Source organism: Heterocephalus glaber, unplaced genomic scaffold (genome assembly GCF_053883595.1).
Source record: "Heterocephalus glaber isolate CG9 unplaced genomic scaffold, H.glaber_assembly_v1.0 deba00001498, whole genome shotgun sequence".
NCBI lineage: Eukaryota > Metazoa > Chordata > Mammalia > Rodentia > Bathyergidae > Heterocephalus > Heterocephalus glaber.
The window spans coordinates 6,030,718-6,052,906 of NW_028258321.1; the positions used below are offsets into that span (position 1 = coordinate 6,030,718).

Sequence of the window (22,189 nt, forward strand, 5' to 3'; positions counted from 1 at the left end):
TGACTTCACCTCAACCTGCTGAGGGGTCTCCTAGGAGCTTGGCTTGGGAACTGTTCCCTCACTCTGCAATGACTCCGACTTAGCTCAGAACTCATTCCAACCCTAGCCCAGGAGCCAGTGAACGGCACAGATATAGTCAGTGAGAGGTACATGTGTATTAAGGGCTTCTGGTGTTTGACATCAATTCATTTAAAGCTTTTCATTATTTTCCTTAGGAAAAGCTTTTACACTGGGTATGTGAGATGCTTGTTTGGAAACAAAGTCAGTCCCTAAGCTCCAGTGGAGTCAAAACATAGCTTCCTGCTCCCGGCAGCCTCAAATAAGCAGAGTCGGTGGCACTAGCCTCTGGCCATTAGCCTAATTGCTCTTTCCTTCTCACTTACCTGAAGGATTTTCATCAGGACAACTTCATCACTCGCAGGATCTGTGCCCACAAAACGGGCATGGGTGACAGCGTCTGCCATGTTCTCCATGCCCTCTGCTGTGCCCTCATGAGTGGGATCTGCTCCAGCAAAAAGGACAGATTACATGATGTGAAAGAAAGAAAAGGGAGACAGCCTGACTATGGATTGCTTTGAGAGACTTTGGCTTTCTTCTCTCCAATTTCATGACTTTTTTTTTGCTTTGTTTTTTGAGACAGGGCCTCTCTATGCAGTTCAGGCTGGCCTTGAACTCACTATGTAGCCCAGGCTGGCCTCAAATCCAAGGCAATCCTCCTGCCTCAGCCTCCTGAGTTCTGGGATTATAGGCCTGTGCCACCATACCCACATTCTTTTTCATCTTTTATTGATGGGGGGGCCTGAGACAGGTCCTCGCTCTGCAGTTCAGGCTGGTCTTGCATTCATTATGTACCCCAGGCTTGCCTCAACCTCCCAGCAAATCCTCCTGCCTCAGCCTCCCAAATGCTGGAATTACAGGTGCGTACCCAGCTCTTTCATCTTTTTTTTTTTTTTTTGGTACCAGGGATCGAGCTCAGGTCCTTGTGCTTTCAAGGCAGCTGGCAGAACCACTGGGCTAAACCTGCAGCCCTCTTTCATCTTTTAATATAGCTTTTTCCCTGATCACTTTCGGAGTTGTGGGCTCAGGTGCAGTTCCCATAATGGAGGCAAATGAACAGTCACTGCCACCAATACTCCTGTCATGCCTCTGGCTTCATTCTTTATGACACTGAGTAGGTATCTTATTGCCAGCTTAATTAACATGGTATTAGGAGAGAAGAAGAGACAATAGGACTGAAGGTTTGCTATTTGGGGAGAACAGAGGGAGGATTTCACCTGCGAATAAGAAAGGAGAAGCTAGAGGTTGGACAGCAAGCATTAGGCTGGAAGTGAACACAGTGCTGCCAGGGCAGGGGCTCTGCTCCCATTCAAACATTAAACAGCCCCATGAAGCAGGGCTCCATTGAGGGTTACAGGGTCTGCAGAACTGCCTGGACAGCTGGCTGCCATTAAGGACCGCTTCTACTCTTGTTCAGTACTGAAAGGAGCATACATCTGCAAGTGAGAGAGACAATTGCTCCGGAAGTGGCATGATGAAATGCAGGAGCACTTCCTAGTTTTTTTGTTTTTGTTTTTCTTCTGGAGAAACTCAGGACCTTGCATTTTCGAGGCAGGTGTGGTGCCACTGAGCTAAATCCCCAGCACTTCCTAGTTTAAAGTAGTAGGAGTCAGAAGACATTCCTGCCATTTTCTCTTTCTTGTTACCTGAAATGAATGAAGATCCTGAGCCTAAAGCTCAGGGGACGACTGAGAAACCTGAGCATTCCTCTTACAACAACGAGCCGGAAAACTTTCATTAAATGTGAGTGGTTTTCCTTTGTTTTCTTCTGTCTCATCTTTCTTTTTTAGTAGTCTCTGACACCTCAACAAATACTTTTAATCTGGGTATTGTGCTTGATTTCTGTTATCCCAGCACTCTGGGAGGCCAAGGCAGGAGAGCTGGAAGTGCAAGCGGAGCCCGGTGACCCAGGGAGAAGCTGTTTCAAAATAAGAGAAGGGCTGGGGATGTAGCTCAGAGCAAAGGCCTTGGATATTCTATTCCCACTCTCACACACACACACACACACACACACACACACACACACACACACATAACAAAACACAAAAACCAAAACCCTTTTGTCTTGCTTAGAGCACCCTTTAGAGCACCAGGAGTGGCTACTTTGAAGTCATACGGGGAAAGCCAGTTTCATGCTATACAGCACCAGGGCCGGGGATGTAACTCAGTGGCGCTGTGCCTGCCTGGCAAGCACAAGGTCCTGAGTTTGATTCCCAGTACCAAAAACAACAAACAGTATAATAGGATGACCTAGCTCCTCCTCTGATCACCCTAACTCTTCATGTTTCTCCCAGGCAGCACAGAAAATCCTACACTCAGGCCCTTGCAACCCTGACCATCCCACATCCATACTGGAAGACCATGTTCTTCTCAGGGTCACGTGGTTCTCAGAGCTCAGGGGTCTTGTCCCATCTCACAGGGCTCCTAGGGTCCATTTCTTTCCTTCTTTCAGTAATCTCTTGTTAAGGTGGTTTAAGCTCTACTAATCTCTTTATATTCTTAGCCTTTGAGCTTAAACAAAGTAGCAAAGTTCATTTTCTTCTTTTTTTTAGCAAAACATTGGTACATCTTAGATATACATGGTAACATTCATCATAGGGAATTTGTACCTGTACATGATAAATCTTGCTTCTTCCTTTTTTCCCATCCCCCCTTTAGCCCTCCTTATATATAACACTTTTGTTTCCATTTTTTCCTTCTATTGTCTCTTTTTTCTTGTCCCTTCTTTCCATTCCCCCTTCCCCCTCCCTTGTTCCCTTTCTCATTTGAGCAAAGTTCATTTTCTAAAAAAGGAGGTAACAGTGATGTTGTTAGAGCCACAGAGTCTGGCAGTGAGCTGGGCAGTCAGTGGCACAAATCCTGGTCTGGCAGCTGTGTGGGGCCAAACTAAAGGCCAGTCCTTGAAGTAGGACCTAAAATAATCCCAGAAACCTTGGGTCACAGGATTGAGAGGTAAGGGGCAGTTTCTTCTAGGAGGACAGCCTAAACAAAGGATTGTTTGGTTTGCACTCACTTAGTGGGCCTGCTCTTCCCAAGACCCCTTCCTCTAGAGCCAGCTGCAAGGAAATTTGCCAATTTCACCTCCTTCCTGCCCCTTTTCTTAGGCCCACTACAACCACCACCTCCAGCATTCTCCTTTCCCACCACAGGCAACTTCAGCTGACCTGACGTCTCCAGTGATCAGCCTGTCTGCCACGGGTGGGCAGGGGAGAGAGCACCACAAAGAGATCAGATCGAAGATATGGAAGGGCAGCTGCTGGGGGCTATGAAGAGGCATGAACTGTAGGTGGTGCTCAGGGCAAGGCTGAAAGTGTCTGGGCCTGATTTTGTTCAGGAAAACATGAAACTGAGACTAGGGTGCTGGCAGAGGCTGATACATATATTCAGAACCTGGCGGGCGCCCAGGACTCCTGCTCATGATCCTGAAAGCTTCAGCTAAGCAAATCTAACTTTATAGAAAAGATAAAGGGTATTCTTATCCTGAACTGAAGGCCACTGCTTTTCTGGCTAGCTATAGCTTGATCCTCATTTTTCCTTGTCTCCCTACTTAGAAACAAAGACAGCTGCCTGGTTTTTATGTTCCTCAACCTTATACATGGGTTGGTAATAGGGGAAAAGGAATTTAGGATTGTGAGTGACAAGACCAGCTTAAAAGATTAAAAAAAAAAAAAGAAGACACCACAAACATTCAGAAATCAACTAAAGCATGGGTGAAATACTTAGCCTAGACTGAGAGCAAAGATTTGTAATACCATGATAGACAATGGGTTAATAGCCCTTCTACACAAAAAACTTTTACAAATTGATAAGAAAAATGACAATAAAAGAGAGGCAAAGGAGAGGAAATTAAAACATTCAACCTTAAGAAAATAAAAACAGGGCCAGGGATTTCACCTGCCACCTGCCTTGAAAGCACAAGGACACTAGTTTGATCCCCAGTACCAAAAAAATAAGTAAATTAAAAAAATAAAATACAGTAAAAACAACAAAACATCAATGTTTATCCACCAAAGTGGTGCATATGCATGCACACAAACACACGCACACACACACACACACACACACGCCTCTGTGATATGCAGTGCTGGTGACAGAGTGGGGAAATGAATCCTCAGATTTGCTGGTGAAAGTGTAAATGACACAATCTTTTGGGAAAGGAGCCTGGTAGTACCTATAAAAATGTGACATGCATATGGCCTTTAAACCAGAAATTCTAAATTGAGAATATTTCATATACAAGTAAAATTAGTAAATAAGGACATATGAATAAGAATGAATAAGCATTTATTTCGGTATAACTTATAATGGCTCCAAAAAAGAAGCAACCTAAATATTAAGTAATAAAGGAATGATCGCATGAATTGTGTTTTAACACTCCACTATGGGAATTATACAGTTACTGAAAAGAAAAGAAAAAAAAAACCACTACTGCTTAATGAATACTGTTTCTCTCTAGGGTGATAAAAATGGGAAATAGATGATAGAGATGTTTTCATTCATTGATTCATTTATTTTTCGCTCATTTATTTATTTTTTTTGGTTTTTTGAGACAGGGTCTCGCTATGTAGCGTCGATTAGCCTTGAACTCACTGTATAGTACAGGCTGGCCTCAAACTTGGAGCGATCCTCCTGCCTCAGCCTCCTGAGTGCTAGGATTACAGGTGTGTGCCATCAGGCCTAGCTTATTTTTGTTTTTTGAGATCATTCTGTAATTCAGGTTGATGTTTGTACAACACTACAACACTGTAATTAATGCTACTTAATTATACATGTAAAATGATTAAAAGGGCAAATTTTAATATTATGTATTTTACAATAAAATGAATAAATCAGATGGGTAATTATATCATGACATCTAAGTTAACATTATTAAGTGAAAAAAGAAAACACAAAGAACATAATCCTTTTTCTTTTTAAAATGGAGTAATAATTCGTATTTTCACATGCAGAAAAAAAAATGGAAAGAGTCAACCAAGCTAGCAACACTGTTTACCTAAGGAAGGGGTTGGAGCATTGAGAGAGACAGAAGAAAGACAATTAACTTTTCTTTCAGACACATCTTTAATGTTTGTTTGTTTTTGGTATTGGGGATCGAACTCAGGATCCTTGAGCCTGCGGGGCAGGTGGCGGCACCACTGAGCTAAATCCCTGGCCCTATTGCTTGTTTTCTTATAATAAGTATGTACGATATTTGAAGATAAAAATTTTTAAATTAAGCAAACAAATCTCCAAGGGTACCATCCCCTTAACTCTCTCCAAAGCATAGTTAGAGAAACCAGGGCAAGGCCCTCCCCTACCACACCAGTAACAACCCTATTCCTCTGCTACAAGGAGGGGCAGCTGCGAGCAGCTTCCCAGTCTCACTAACTCCTTGTTTAAAGCCAAGCACTCCCGGAGAGGCAGGAAACGAAGGGCACAGCCATCCTACGAAGCCTAAGCTCTTACCTATGAGTGCATAGGACAGGAACTTATTGACGGAGGTGAGCGCCAGTCCAGTGATAGGGCCAGTGGTATCTTCAGAACGAATCACTTCCAGAAATGGTCGAAGGAACACATTGGGTTCAATCTCTGAGAGTTCTGCAAGGAAAAACAAAAAAAAACAGAAATGAAGAGACACCTTCTAATAAATTAAATCTTGAAAAAATCCCTCATTGCCGGATCAGTCTTCTGGATTGCTTTGAATCCCCCTAATTACTTTCAATCAAGTCCCAGAAACTGTATTATTTTATCTATAAAATTTTCAGTATCTAACTCTAAAAGATTAACTTCATACAAACACAGTATTTTAAAGAGTTAACAGTAAAATTTTTTAAATGTTATTGTGTTAAGTACATATTTTGTCACAAGTTTTAAAATTGTCCTTCAGTATCACTGAATACTAAGAATATTTTCCATGTCAATTTTACCACCCTCCCCAGAGATACACAGGTAAATCTCATACTGGGTACAGCCAATGTGGCTAAGAAATCCCAGGTTGGGCACCTGTCTTTACATTGTTTGCTCTTATAGTCAAGGTTACTTCAATTAGAGAAAGTGTAGCACAACCCAGGAGGGTGAAGTTATAGTCCCTTGCCAAAAAATAAGCCAAAAATAAACAAAAGGGTGATGAGGCTCTTAGTCACAGAGGCAGCATGTGATCTTATAAGGTCTTAACCACTCTCAGCTTTCTTTCTGCCTGAAGTAAGCAGATATAACTGTCCTGAGATGAAGGGCCGTCATAATCTTTAAACTACAGATGAAAAAAATAAGGATCAGGTAAGATGTATGCGTGTGTCACATCACACAACTATATGGTTCTAAAACCTGTAAAACCACTGTTTCTATTGTACCTAGTGGCCAGCACTTAGTCCACAACTGAGGAAATTTCAGTTTAGGCCAAGAAACCATACCCTGGACCCTACTCAGCCCATAGTTTAATTTGTTTTTCTAGACTCTGCTGTGCTTGGATCTTTCAGATCCAGTTCCTTAAAAGGCTTCCTAAGTAGGCCAGAAACATTTAGGGATGTGATTCAGGCTGTCCCATCTTTAGGGACAAAGGGAAGCTGAGTTTCCTAAGCACCTTCATTTTCATGCAAATGGAGAGAAGCTTCCTACTCAATTCCTCCCAATCTCCTCTGTAGGTAAACATTCCCCCACCCGGCTGTTCCTCAGATTAATGCTTTAATTAATTGGCAGATTGGGTAGCATTTTCCAAACTCGTCTGTAGTGGTCCATGAACATATCAGCTGTGTAAAACCTGCTTTTCACCACCCCCAACCCCCCACCATGTTCACCTAGAGATATTTAATTTGTAGAGAAAAAAAAGGGAAAAACCTGCATGTGTGTGTGCATAGGTGTGTGTGGTGGTACTACTAGTGCAGAGTTGACATGCAAGGAATGTATTTGGGGAAAATGAAATATATAACACAGTTTTTTAAAAGCACATTAAAGGGCTGGGGATTTAACTCAGTGGTTCCGTTGCCTGCCTCACAAGCACAAGGACCCGAGTTCGATCTCCTGTACCAAAAAAATAAAAATAAAATAAATAAAAGCACATTAAAAATTTAAAGTCATCTAGTTTTCCTGATTTAGGGACATGAATATATTATGTATGATATGGTCTGTCATTCAAAAAATGGTCATGTTCGTTGTATTTGAGATGTGAAACTCCAGATTAAAAAAAAATCTTTGAGAGTAAAAAGAGGGAGCAGATTTATTGTGTTTTCATCCAGTTGCTACAACCTACTTGCTTCTGGTCTTTCTGCACGGGGCAAATTTACAGCTGGGGTCCACACTGTCAACCTCTTTTTTTGTTAATCTGGTAAAACTGACACTTTTATGACTGATTCAAAAAGTTCTGGGTCTGGGGATTTATTAGCTCAGTGGTTTCAGCACCTGCCTTGCAAGCGCTGGGTCCCGAGTTTGATCCCTGGTACCAAAAAAAAAAAAGTTCTATGAATTTTAACACACCATTAGGTTTGTAACTGCCACCACAAATAGGATATAGAACAGTTTCATCACCTGGAGAACTCCCTCCACCCTCCTTTCGTAGTCACAGCCTCCCCACTCGAACCACTCCAACCTCTGCCAGCCACCGATCTACTTTCCAATTTTTATTTATTTTTAATGATGTGAATTTTGGGGGGGGGTACTGGGGATTGAACTCAGGACCTTCTGCTTGCAAGGCAGGACCTCCTCCATGGTTTTATCGAGAAGCTCATCTGAAAGGGATCATACAATGTGTGACCTTGGAGACTGGCTTCTTTCACTCAACCGATGCCTTCGAGATCTGTCCAAGATGTTGAATGTATCAGTAGTTTGTTCCCTTTTTACTGCCAACTAGTTTTCCATTGCATGGATGTACCACAGTTTCCTTATTCATTCACTGGTTGAAGGACATGGCATTCTCCAGTTGGGGGCTATTATGGATAGAACAGCTGTGAACATTGGGTCCAGGTTTTTGTGTGAACACAGGTTTTCATTTCTCTAGAGGAAGTACTCAGGAGTGGGATTTCTGGGCCAAAGGGTGTGTGTTTCACTTTACTGCCAAGCTGTTTTCTGGAGCAGTTGCTGTACCACTGTGCATTCCCACCAGAAATGAGAATCCCAGTCCCTCTACATCCTCTCCAGTCCATTGTATTTTAAGTATTTTTAATGTGAGCCAATCAAGTAGGTAGGTAGTGGTATCTCCACTGGTTTACATTTGCATTTCCTGACTGCTGATGATGTTGAACAACTTTTCGTGTGCTTGCCTGCTATCCACATCTCTTTTTGGCAAGTGATATGTCTGTTCAAGTCTTTGTCCATTTTTAATTGAATTGTTTGTTTTCTTACTGTTGAGTTTAGAGACTTCTTTATTCTGTATTCAGGTCCTTTATCATTGAAACAGTTATTATTTATTTATTTATTTATTTTGGTACCAGGGATCCAACTTGGGTCCTTGCGCTTTCGCAGCAGGCGGTGAAACCACTGAGCCCGGCCCTGAAACAGTTATTTACAGATATTTTCTCCCAGTCTGAAGCTTGTCTTTTCATTTTCTTTTCCATGGAACAAACATTCTAATTTATCAATATTTATTTTATGGACTATGTCTTGGCATAATGTCTAAACTTGCTCTGCCTAACCCTAGGCCACAAAGACTTTCCCCCTCTATTTTCCTCTAAAAGGTTTACCACAGATGGTACCACAGCCATTGTGTGCTAACAACAAACATATGGGTACAGAAGCCAAAACACAATACCATTTACAAACACTCCAAATGAAATAAAATGGTACAAAGTTTAGTTATAAAGTCTAACAAAATGTATCAGTACCTGTTTACATAAAGGTTAAACATAGGATTTATGTTTTCACATGTGATCTATTTTGAGTCAGCCTCTCTCTCTCTGCATATAAATGAGTTATTGTTCCAACATTTCTCATTGACTTGTCTTTGCATCTTGGTCAAGAATCAATTGGCTATATTTGTGTGAGTCTCTTCTGTGTTCTCTGTATGTTTCACTGATCTATGGTGCTTATCATTTTAACACTACACTATTTTGATTGATATAGGTAGACACTGAGTCTTAAAATCAGTAGCAGGGGCTGAGGATTTAGCTCTGTGGTGCCACCATCTGCCTCGCATGCACAAGGTCCTGAGTTCGATCCATACTGAGGCCCTGTCTCAAATAAATACATAAATAAAATCAGTAGTGTGATTTTTCCCCAATTTTATTTTTCTTTCCCATATCATTCAGTGTTCCAGCTTTTTCTTTCTTCCTTTCTTTTCATTTCCTGTCCCCCCTCCATGTCTCCCTCCCTCCTTTTTGTGCTGAGAACTGAACCCAGAGCCTTGTACATGCTCACCAAGTACTCAGACACTGAGCCATATCCCCAGCTCTCTATTCTATTTCAATTTCAAGACAGCTTTATCTATATTTACAAATAACTTTGTTGGGAGTTTTGAAAGGAATTGCATTGCAATCTGGGGAGAAATGGCTCCCCTCCCATCCTGAGAATTAAATACAGGACTTTCATTTGCACTGAGCTACATCTCCAGCCCTCCCCACTTTTTTTCCCCTGTTTTTTTGGAGACAGGGTCTCACTAAATTATCCAAGTGGGACTCAAACTTGTGATCCTCCTGCCTCAGCTTCCCAGAGTGCTGGATTACAGGTGTGAGCCACTATGCATGGCTGAGAAATGTTTATCTTTGCTGTACTGTGCCTGTCAATCTATGAGCATGGTATGCCTCTCCATTTATTTAGATCTTTTTGATTTCTCTTATCAGTATATTGTGGTTTTAAGCATATAGTTCTGTATATGTTTTGCTACATTTTATACCCAAGTGTCTAATTTTATGTGGTATGATTGTTGTAAATGTTATTGTTTTAATTTCAGTTTCCATAATTCACTGTTAGTATACAGAAATGAAATCAATTTCTGTGTGTTGACCTTGTATGCTGAGACCATATTATATGTACTTCTATTAAGATATCTGGATATCTGTAGATTCTTTGACGATGACTATACGTTATCTGAAAACAGGGACAGTTTTCATTTTTCTAATTTATATGCTTTTTATTTCATATTTTTGTCTCACTGCACTGGCTAGAATGTCTAGTTCTATGTAATTGGACATCTTGCCCTGTTCCCAATTTTAGGGTGAATACATACAGTGTTAATACTGCAAAGTATGATTTCAGCCATCTCTTTTTTTGGTACCGGGGATCGAACTCGGGACCTTCCGCTTGTAAGGCAGGTGGCGGAACCACTCAGCCATCAATTTGTATAGATGCTGATCATCATGAATAGATATAACATTTTGTAACATATATTTTCTTCATCAATTTCATTAGAATGTTAGTGTTAAATTCATTGATTTCAGGTATTAAATCAGCCTTGCATTCTTTAACATACTTAGTCTTGGGATATTATTCTTTTCACATATTACTAGATTAGATTTGCTAATCATCTACCTCTTAAGTGAAAGGGCTTTAAATGAGAGGTCTTCAAGAGTTTTCGCAGAGGCAGGAGAGATACTATGCAGAGGCTTGAACAGAGTCCCATGGAACACTTTCTGGGTACTGGAGCTCTGACAGTGTGGAATTCAGTCAGTGGATGACAGATCAGTAGTCTCCCTCCTACCAATACCAGGCACAGATACCCACGCTCTTCATCTGTCAAATTAGATAAAGTAGTTGAATCTATGGCTGCTAAGACACATTGATTCCAGATGCTGAGGATGCAGGTCAGTAGGAAGGCATTTGGCCAGCATTCAGAGGCTCTGGGTTCAATTCTAGGACTTTCATTCCATGAATCAAGGCTTTATAAAAACATACTAATTAGAAAACTAGAAGGGCTGATTTTTTTTTTTTCCCAGTACTGGGGATTGAACTCAGGACCTTGTGCTTGCCAGGCAGGTGCAGTGCTACGGAGCTACATTCCCGGCCCAGGGCTGAATTTTTTAATGACCCACCAGGAAAGGAATCTTCACTGTCAGCCTTACTGGTTGCTAAGAGAAAAGGGGAGAGAGACAGAGGGAGAATATGAAGCTAGGTAGAAATGGGAGTTTGGTCTCTAGGTTCAACCACTGAGGGCCAGAAGCATTAGAGAAGCTCATATAGGAAAAACTCCTGTAGCTGCAACTTTTGCTCCTAGCAGGGAAGCAGTAAAGACAGTCCTAATTTAAAGAGCACCTCTTTGTAAAGATACGACTAAAAAGGGCCAGGGATTTAGCACAGTGGTTTCGCCACCTGTTGCTCAAGCGCATGGACCTGTTCAATCCCTGGTACCAAAAAAAAAACCAAACTGGATTTTTTTTTTTTTTTCCCAAACTGGATTTTCAATTCAGAACCCTGGTGAGATGTTCAAATGGACCTCTAAAACAGTGCTTCTCAAACTCTGTGGTACAGGGCCAGGTCTGTCTGTTCGTTTGTTCTTTCTCTCTTTCGATCCATTCTAGATCTATAGTTTTATAAACTACAGCAAAATGAATTACTAGAAAAACAAAATTAAAGACACTGGTACAATGGATGAAAGAAAATGTGCAATAAGTATAACTAAGATATTATTCTAGTTCTTCTGCTTAGAGTTCCAGTCCAGTGTTCTTTACACAGGTAATAGTTTATTTCTGAAGCTTTAAGTAAATATTAAAAATATTAAAGAATAAGGGCTTCTACCTTTGATTCCTAAACTGAAAAGAAATATAAGCTAAGGATAAATACCAAGATAACTGGTAGTTGTTATTTATGGTACAATTTGGGATAGTTCTTTTAATTTCTATGTATTTCAAGGTATATATAGTATCAGAGAAAGGAACAGGTTTTTCTGTTTCCTGTCTGGATGAGTAGTCCTGAGATTACTAATCCCTCATTCATTCACTAAATGATATTTTATGTGAGGGCTACATCCAGAGCCTCCAGAGTTCTCCACGAGTTATATTCTCTGTCTGTCCCTCCTTCCCTCCCTGTTTGTTTCTGTCTCTGTCTCTGTCTCTTCCTCCTCCCTCAGACCGCCAGCACTGGGCATTGTACCCAGGGATGGTCTGCCACTGATCTCCATGCTCAGCCCTGTTTATTTTGAGTCAGGTTCCCCCTAAATTGTCCAGGCTGGCCTTGAACTCCCAATCCTCCTGCCTCAGCCTCCAGGGTGCTAGAATTACAGAGGTTTGACACTATGCCTGGTTTATCGGACCCTCTTGATTGAAATATCCATTCTCCTTTTAGAATAAATTAGAAAAGACAGTAACAACGGCTACCATCTACCACCTTGTGTCATGCCCCTACTAAATGCCATTTTGAGAATAAAAATGAGATTTTAAAAGAATAAGTAAATGTACCCACCAGTTACGATCATAAAACTAGCTATGGTAGAAACAGGAATCAAATCCAGGCTAATCTGACTCCAAAAGCTGTCCTCTTAGCCATTAACTTTACTGCTGCCTACAAGGCTAGAACAGAAAGAGAGGTTTGTGGTGTTCTAGTTCGTGGTATGGCCTGCATGGGGACTGGACTCAATGGTCTGGATTTAGAAGGGTGAGAAGAGTTGCCCGAGTCCTTTAGAAGAAAAGTGCCATGTTGCTGCTCATAGTAACAAGGCTGAGCAATTTCACAACCAAGGAGACACCTGACACCTCATCCAAGCAGCCAAACTTCCCACCCTCAAAGGCCACCAAACGGAAGGCACAAACAGTCCAGTAAACAAAGAGTGCAGGTTAGGTACAGAGGTGCTCTGAAGGTGACCAGTCTGTGTTCCAGGAGGGCAGGGGTGGGGGGTGGGAAATCCAACCCCACCGGACAACCTTTGGAATCCTCCTAAGATCAAACCCAGCTCCAACTTCTGTTCAGTCAATGCCAAATTACAACAGTTATAAGAATTGTTAAATTGAGCTGGGGATTTACGCCACGCTTACCTTGCAAGTGCAAGGTCCTGAGTTCAATCCCTGTAACTGGAAAGAATTGTTCAATGATTTCTAGAGAAGCTCGAGGCCCCTCAACCGAAAGCAAAGTGAACCTTTGGCAGTTTCACTTCTTGGTGTGTTCTGCTCACACTTTGCTCAACTCCCTGTATAAATATAATAAAAGAAAATATACATAAAACTGGCCAGGAATTTAGCTCAGTGGTTCCACTGCCTGCCTCACAAGCGGAAGGACCCAAGTTCGATCCCCAGTACCAAAAAAACAAAACAAAACAAAACAAAAACATAAAACTGAAGTTCCAAATTGGCCCAATGTCAGTCTGCGCATCTGCTGTTGTCCCCCATGTCTACTGTCTTCTCAAATGATGAGAGGGCCTGACTGAAAGAGGGATGAATCCTGACACTGTAGTCTCCTGTCACGCTGCTGCCCTTTCCAATAGTCTTTGTCAAAGGCCTCAATACACAGCCTCGAGCACTGCTCTTGGAGGAGAGAATGCTCTCCTAGCCTAGAGGCCAGCAGCCACCATCCTCCCAGGAGGCTGTGTGCTCTGGCCTATAGCAGCTTTTTCTCATCTGGCCAGCATTGGGCTGGCACATTCCTGAGCCAAAGTGCACACATAAGCTGCTTTCCCTGGTAGCAGAGCTCTTCACTCCTGAGTGACTCTTATCAGGGGCAGTTGGGCATTCTCAATTGGATTACGTTGACAGGGAAAAAGGCCCGCAGTCTATTATTTCAACACCATTTGGCTTCAGAAATGCCTGTCTCGACCCCTTTGCCCTGAGAGTCTACCTCTCTCTTCTTGCTTTCTAGGGGGTCACTAGCCTGCCCTCATTCTAGCTTTTTATCCTGCAAATACTGGCTCTAGTTCCTGAAGACAAAATACTATCTTTCACAAGATAGGTCTTGACTGACAAATTAATGAATCAGAGAATAATAAAAATGGAAATCTAGTTAATTTATCCCTCTTCACATTTTTGTTTCTAGGGACACAGGATATTATTATCATTATTATTATTATTATTTTGTACCAGGGATCGAACTCAGGACCTTGTGCTTGTGAGGCAAGTGGCGGCACCACTGAGCTAAATCCCTAGCCCAGGACAATATTATTTAAGCATAAAACTTTTTGGTTTTCAGCTTTTCTATGTTAGCACATCCTATCTTTTAAAAATTTTGTTTTTGTCTTTTTTTTTGGTACCAGGTATCAAACTTGGGACCTTGTGCTTGCGAGTCAGGTGGCCAAACCACTGAGCTAAATCCCCCGCCTATTTTTGTCTTTTCAGGCAGGGCTTCCCTTTGTAGTTCAGGTTGACCTTGAACTCACTGTATAGCCCAGGCTGGCCTTGAACTCATGCGATCCTGCTTCAGCCTCCTGAGTGCTGGGATTACAGGCATGCACCACCACACCTGGCCACATCCTATTTTAGAAGACAGCATTAGGTTCTCCTATTCTTCCGACTATGCTACACCCAGGAATGATTTCTTATAAAAGACAGTGAAAACAATCCACAGATGGAATTTCTGAGGTATGTAGTTCAGTAGAAAGGGCCTGTGTCCTTTCCAGTCACCAGGGAACATGGAGAGCATGGTTCAAAGGATGACCAGGACTAAACTCTGGTGAAGACAGAAGCCTGGAGTATCTACTACATCTCTCATATCTTTATCAGCTTCAGAGTTTTCCAGATCTATGAATGGCCAGGTGGGGATTTAGGTTTGGTTTCAGGAACAGATTCCAGAGAAAAACTGCCAAAGACAGCTCCCACAGAGCTGTAGTTCCTAGCTAGGCTTAAGGGTCAAACCCAGACAGGCCTTTGTAACATTGTCCTACACAACAGGAGAGATGAAATAAAGAAATGCACTAGGCCCAGCCCTGGTTCTGTGACTAACTGATCTTGGGTAAAACTGCCTCACTTTTTTGGGCAGCAGTTTCCTCATGGTCTGAGACTTTCTGGGAAGAAATGGGTAGTAATTTAACTAGATTCTTTAAGACCCCCTTAGAGCCTTAGAACTTAGGAATCTAAGTGCAAAGTTCATGGGAGTAAATGCACACAAATGCAGACAGCCTGTCACCAAGGCAGCCACAAGGGGAAAGTGAGTCTTGTCTGTCTGGTGAGCTCCTGACAATGTTCCTCTTTTTCAGCTGTCCCCTAACAGTTTCCCAGGTCTGTTTTTTTTAAAAACAAATTCTTAGTTTCTCAAGGTGCTTCTAGACTTGGGAAGGTTCACATGGAGGGAAGGGATAATTATCTTTTATAATGTGACTTTTTTTTTTTTTTGGTGGTATTGGGGATTGAACCCAGGGGCACTGTAACACTGAGCTATATCCCCAGCCCTTGTTTTATTTTTTTTGGTACTGAGGCTCGAACTCAGGACCTTGCACTTGTGAGGCAGGTACAGTGCCACTGAGCTAAATCCCTGGCCCCAGCCCTTGTTTTTTGAGACAAGGTCTCAATAAGTGGCCCAGGATGCCCTTGAACTTGCAGTACTGCTTCCTCAGCCTACTGAGCAACTGGAATTAGCTGTATGCCACTGTACCCGGTTTGATATCATGACTCTCTGAGAGACAAAGTATGGTAAGAGCTTAATCACTGCTGCATCTGGGTACAAGGTGGGTCCATGGGTCCACGTAGAGCCAGCAGTAGAGGATAATGGTACCAAGCACTTATATTACATCATAAGAAAGGTACGTTGTTTCTACACTGGATCCTCTGAAAACTTTTTTGGTTTTTGTTTGTTTTGTTTTTGTTTTTGAGACAGGGTTTCACTATGTAGTTCAGGCTGGCCTTGAAATCAGAGTGATCCTCCTGCGTTGGCCTTCCAAAATCTGGGATTACAGGCATGCACTACCATGCCTGGCTGAAAGCCCTTTGAAAAGTAGTAATTTACTTTTCTGGCTGATCTATTCCTCAAAGACCAACACCCAACCTTTTCTTTCTTTTCTCTTTTTTTTTTTTTTTTTTTTGACAGGGTCTTGCTATTTGAGGTTGGCCTTGAATTTGCTTTTATCCTCCCTCCTGCCTCTGTCTTCTGAGTGCCGGGATTGCAGGTATGAACCACCATACTCAGCCCAACCTGTTCTTTATAAATCAAAAAATCAAACCATAACATGCTGATAGGACAAGATCATTGCTTTAACTCACACAACTTGGAGTTACACTTAAAGCCTGAAAAGCTCAGGAATTAGACATAATAATTTTATATTTCCCCCTCAACTGTCATTAATAAGTAGCATGTAGTGATGTGTATGAGGCCGAAGCCTAAGCCAGATGATACAAGATCTTATCCTTCCTTGATGTCTGGCAAAAAAAGGTTCAAGGTAACTCAGAAAGAAAAAGGGATTTGGATGTCTGTGTGCTCTCTGGTGTGGTCACCTAGCTAGGACCTTGGCCACCTTTCTGTCCCTACAGTTCAACCTCTTTCTAAGGAGAAGAGAGGAGGACAGGCATTTTTCCCCCCAGGGTTGAAATCCCTAACAGCACATGGAACCAATAACAGAACGCTTTCAGGAAATCTCTGCTCCTGAAATACTCATTTTACTATTTCCTCCCTGTTGAATGGGGTCACCTAGGTCTGCCTGAAGTTTGATATAGCTTCCACTTTAAAAGGTAAGACGGGGTGGGCCAGGGATCTACCTTAGTGGTTCCACCACCTGCCTCAAAAGTGCAAGGGCCTCAGTTCAATCCCCGGTACCGAAAAAAAAAAAAAAAAAAGGAATAAGGGGTTGGGTGGAGGGTAGGGGAGAAAGGAACTGAGATATTATGTACATGTCCAATTCCCCACAATAAATGTAATCATTATGTACTGCAAACATGTATTAATAAAAATAAAAATGAAAAGGTAAATGCTTAAAGGCAGCCTACACAAAGGAAAATATATTGCATAGACTTTGTCCAATATGATTCAGGAAACCAGGTATGGTGGTCGTACCTGTGGCTTGGAGGTCGAGGCAGGAAGATTCCAAGTTTGAGCCCAGCCTGGGGAAACTGAAAAAGCACTAATGATGTAGCTCAGAAGGCCTTGGATTCAATTCCCAGTATTAAAACAAAAAAAGCATTCCAACTAATTGTTAGATTGCTTCTAAGAGCCTTAATTTAATTTACTCCAGACTTCAACAACAGCTACATAAATTATTAAACATAATTATCAAGCCATGCATGGTGGTATGTGCCTATAATCCCAGCCACTTAGAAGGCCGAGGCAGGAAGGTTCCTTGGGCCCAGGAGTTCAAGGCCAGCCTAAGCAACAGTGAGGCTCTGTCTCAAATAAAACGAAATATAATTATTATATATAGGGTATTTTATTCTCGTACTAACTCTGAGAAATAGTATCACTGTCTCCATTTTCACACATAGGAAAACCAAGGTTCTAAGAAGTTAAATGACTTACCTGAGGTTACATATTAAGTAAAGGAGATAGAATTTGAACCCAAGTCTTAACTTCAGAGCCAATGCTCTTAAACACTAGATTATGCTCTTAACTATTATACCATGCTAAGATGATTAAGATAGCAAATAAAAATTTTAAACTCAACTCTCCTAGAAGTGTTTTTCTGTACCTTTCCTCCTTCTCACCAATGACTAAACACATTTAGTTACTGACAGCAGCACTGCCACAGAGTGTCAGGTCTGCCCAGCATCACTCCTGAACCAGGAAGGAGAGTGAGGCGCCTTGAACAAGCCCCGTGGGGGCTAAGTGAGGCCCACAGGGATTGGCTCACACACACCAAGGGCCAGGACAGACTGATGGGTATCTGCTCTAAACAGGAGTTCTCTTCCTTCCAGAGGAAACTGGCACCTAGGGAGAGCCAAGCAATTAGGGTAAGGCACACAGGAAGCCAGAGCGACTGTAGACCTTCACTCTCTCTGCTGCTTCTGCATGCACACACATGTCTGAGCCTAAACTTAAGCAGGCAATTTGAAAGCCCAAGAGAAATTAAAGGCTTTTGTTGCTGTACTTCACAACAGAACAACTCACCCCACAACGGAACAACTCACCCCCGCGCTTCATACATGGATTATACTTGGAGCAGCTTTTTCTATCTCTTTAGTTAAAATTTTTCATCATTAGCAGAGCAAAAAAGAAGGAAAAACAAACAAACTTGGTTGTTCAATGTCAGCAGAAGAGAAGATAATTTGAGGTTTATTATCAATTACCACCGTGTAGGGTCTTCCCTAGAGGACACGAAGGGCAAAAAAGAGGGGAAAAAAGCAGAATCAAAAAAAAGAAAAAAATTCTGAATCAATATCCACAGAGTCTACAGGTAATTAATGAGCTGAAAGGTCAATAGCCAGGCTTCTGAAGAGGAGTCAGAGTGCCCATATCAACTGTAAGGCCACTGAGTAACTGCTCCCTGCCCTTTGAGCACACACAGTTCTACCTACTGACCCTTCTCCAACAGCTGGAAATAGCATCTGTGGCAGCAGATCACGAGAGTACATTTTTTCTTCTTTTTTTTGGTACCCGGGATCAAACTCGGGTCCGTCCACTTGCGAGGCAGGTGGTGGAACCACTGAGCTAAATCCCCGGCCCTGTGGCAGCAAATCATTAATCTTAGTGATACCAAGACTGAGGAGCCTTATTCTGTTTCAGCTACCTTCACACTTATGGGCTCAAGGGATTTATGATAAGGGGTATTTCCCATTTTACTGATGGGAAAAAAAAAACAGAACAGCGGGGCGTGGTGGTGCATACTTGTAATCCCAGCACTGGTGAGGCTGAGGCAGGAGGACTGCAGAGTCAGACACCAGCCTGGGCTACATAGTGAGACTTTGTGTCAAAAAACCAAAAAATAAATACAAATAAATACAAATATAACAGATGGGGAGCCAGGTGTAGTGATGCACACCTATAATCCTAGCACTTCAGAGGCTGAGACAAGAGGGTCTCTGCAAGTTTAAGGCCAGCCTGGGCTACATAGTGAGTTCAAGACCAGCCTGAACTACAAAGACAGACCCTGCCTTAAAAAACAAAACAAGGGGCCAGGGATTTAGCTCAGTGGTTCCGCCACCTACCTCGCAAGCAAGCGCAAGTGGACGGACCCGAGTTCAATCCCCGGTACCAAAAAACAAAACAAAAACAAAAACAAACAAACAAAAAACCAAAACACACACACAAAAGCACAGAGCAGAAGCTGGGCCCAGTGAACACCTGTTTCCCCTACAGTATCTGCCTGTTTGTCTCTTTATCCCAACTGTACACTTAATACAGAAGCTGTATTATTTTGGTAAAGTTGCATTCCAACCCAGAGTGCAGAGTTAATGTTTTTTACAGCCCCATGCCTTCTTGTGACGGATGGTGACTTTATAATGAAATACTTTATGCTCAATCAACTTACAAATAATGGGTGTTCCACTGCATGGCATTTAAAACATATCTAATTCAGAAAGATCCAGAAAGAAACAAATAGCAACAACAGTGAATCCTAGAAAGTGAGGAGAGACTTAAGAAAGAATCCTCTGAAGCTCCTTCACTCCTAAAGAAGATAAAGCCATAAAGGAGAATTTGGTACCTAAGAAAGGAATTGATTTCAACAAATGGTATTGGGACAATGGGCATCCATATGCCAACAAATGAACCTCAACTTCATTCTTACACAAAATTAACTCAAAATGAATCATAGGGGGCTGAGCTTTAGTACAGTGGTGAGTGCTTGCCCAGCATGTGCAAGGCACTGGGTAAAAGCTCCAGTATTATAATAATAATAACAACAACAACAAATGGATCATAGGTTGAAAACCGTAAGTCATTTTTTTTCATAAGTCTTATGTTTAAGCTTTGTATAAACAGGTTAATGTATATTGTTTTATTAGACTTTATAACTAAACTTTGAACCATTTTATTTCATTTGGAGTGTTTGTAAATGGTATGGTGTTTTGGCTTCTGTACCCATATGTTTGTTGTTAGCACACAATGGCTGTGGTACCATCTGTGGTAAACCTTTTAGAGGAAAATAGAAGGGGAAAGTGTGGCCTAGGATTAGGCAGAGCAAATTGAGACATTATGCCAAGACACAGTCCATAAAATAAATATTGATAAATTCGACTTTGTCAAAAGTAAAAATGTTTGTTCTATGGAAAAGAAAATGAAAAGACAAGCTTCAGACTGGGGGAAAATATCTGTAAATAACTGTTTCAATGATAAAGGACCTGAATACAGAATAAAGAAGTCTCTAAACTCAACAGTAAGAAAACAAACAATTCAATTAAAAATGGACAAAGACTTGAACAAACATATCACTTGCCAAAAAGAGATGTGGAGGGAGTTGGGGCTGGGGATTTAGCTCAGTGGTTCCGCTGCCTGCCTTGCAAGCGCAAGGACCTGAGTTCGATCCCCGGTACCAAAAAAAAAAAGAAGAGATGTGAAAGGCCAGGGATTTAGCTCAGTGGTTCCAGCACCTGCCTCACAAGCACAAGGTCCTGAGTTAGATCCCTGGTACCAAAAAACAAAAAACAACAACAAAAAAAGTTTGGGAACCAAAAAGAGATGTGGATAGCAGGCAAGCACACGAAAAGTTGTTCAACATCATCAGCAGTCAGGAAATGCAAATGTAAACCAGTGGAGATACCACTACCTACCTACTTGATTGGCTCACATTAAAAATACTTAAAATACAATGGACTGGAGAGGATGTAGAGGGACTGGGATTCTCATTTCTGGTGGGAATGCACAGTGGTACAGCAACTGCTCCAGAAAACAGCTTGGCAGTAAAGTGAAACACACACCCTTTGGCCCAGAAATCCCACTCCTGAGTACTTCCTCTAGAGAAATGAAAACCTGTGTTCACACAAAAACCTGGACCCAATGTTCACAGCTGTTCTATCCATAATAGCCCCCAACTGGAGAATGCCATGTCCTTCAACCAGTGAATGAATAAGGAAACTGTGGTACATCCATGCAATGGAAAACTAGTTGGCAGTAAAAAGGGAACAAACTACTGATACATTCAACATCTTGGACAGATCTCGAAGGCATCGGTTGAGTGAAAGAAGCCAGTCTCCAAGGTCACACATTGTATGATCCCTTTCAGATGAGCTTCTCGATAAAACCATGGAGGAGGTCCTGCCTTGCAAGCAGAAGGTCCTGAGTTCAATCCCCAGTACCCCCCCCCAAAATTCACATCATTAAAAATAAATAAAAATTGGAAAGTAGATCGGTGGCTGGCAGAGGTTGGAGTGGTTCGAGTGGGGAGGCTGTGACTACGAAAGGAGGGTGGAGGGAGTTCTCCAGGTGATGAAACTGTTCTATATCCTATTTGTGGTGGCAGTTACAAACCTAATGGTGTGTTAAAATTCATAGAACTGTATATTCAAGAAGTCAGTCTTACTGTATGATAATTAAAAGAAAAAAACCCATAATTGATAGAATCTTAGCCTAGTTCTTAATCTTGCTTCCCAAGACTGAAGTCTTAAAGATACCCAGAGTAGATTTAAGGAATGGTCACCTATGAGATGAAAATAAGTTCCCAAAACCCTTTCCCTTCAAGGCTAGCCTGGCATGGAAAGCCTATTTCTTCTCTCTGTGGACTCATCAATATCAGAAAAGATATTGATTGGAATTCATTCTTCGAGATCTTCAGTTGAAGCAGCCCTTTAAAAGCAGATCACACTTCTATCAATTTCACCTCCATTCATATAACAAGAGAAACCACTGCTTTGATACATTAAGTCATTTCTTTTGGGAGCTCACACCCTAACTTTCAATTTCCTATATTAACCCTTGACATATGGCAATTAGTTTCTCTAGGCCTAGGTAAGATGGATGTATTAAAAAACAAAAACAAAAACAAAACTTTACCAGGGTATAATTTATCTCCCACAATATCTGACACGCAGGATACCGAATCCTACCTGACTAAAGGCCCTTGGCAATATAAACTTTACTAAGGGAAGTGCTGACTCCACACAGCTTCAAGGATAAAGGTAGGATTGGGAAGCAAGCAGAAGTGGGGAAGGGTTTCCATTTCACACACAGCTTGACTACCCCTCACTCAAGAACATTTGGGCCAGCAAAGACCTCTCCTACATGAAGCTGTTCCTTTACCTGCCTCAAACCTAACAGGCCACAGTACATACTGTACACTGTTATGCAGCTATCTCCTGTTAAACTCTGTGATCTAGCTTCTACTTGATTAGCCCTGAATTCTGCTGGCCAGGCTTCAGCCTCTCAGTAAGCTGGCATCAAACAGAGAGGCTGGGGTAGGGTTTCAAACACCTGCTTCAGCTTTTTAAGTGTCCAATTCAGGCCACTGTGTCCTGGC

General features: G+C 41.8%; 1 protein-coding gene across 21 annotated transcripts in view; it reads right to left on the minus strand.

The window, feature by feature from the left end:
- The window catches only part of Gbf1 (golgi brefeldin A resistant guanine nucleotide exchange factor 1), a 130,204-nt gene that overhangs the window by 33,637 nt on the left and 74,378 nt on the right, over window positions 1–22,189 (minus strand). For all 21 annotated transcript variants that reach the window (XR_002389764.2, XR_002389763.2, XM_087185745.1 and 18 more), the window contains 2 exons: window positions 5,503–5,634; window positions 384–502 (listed from right to left, as the gene is read on the minus strand). Coding sequence is in view for 19 of the 21 variants with exons in the window: in XM_087185745.1 (XP_087041871.1) it covers window positions 384–502; window positions 5,503–5,634 (251 nt within the window). In the remaining 2 variants the exon portion in view is untranslated. The remainder of the gene's footprint in view (window positions 1–383; window positions 503–5,502; window positions 5,635–22,189) is intronic.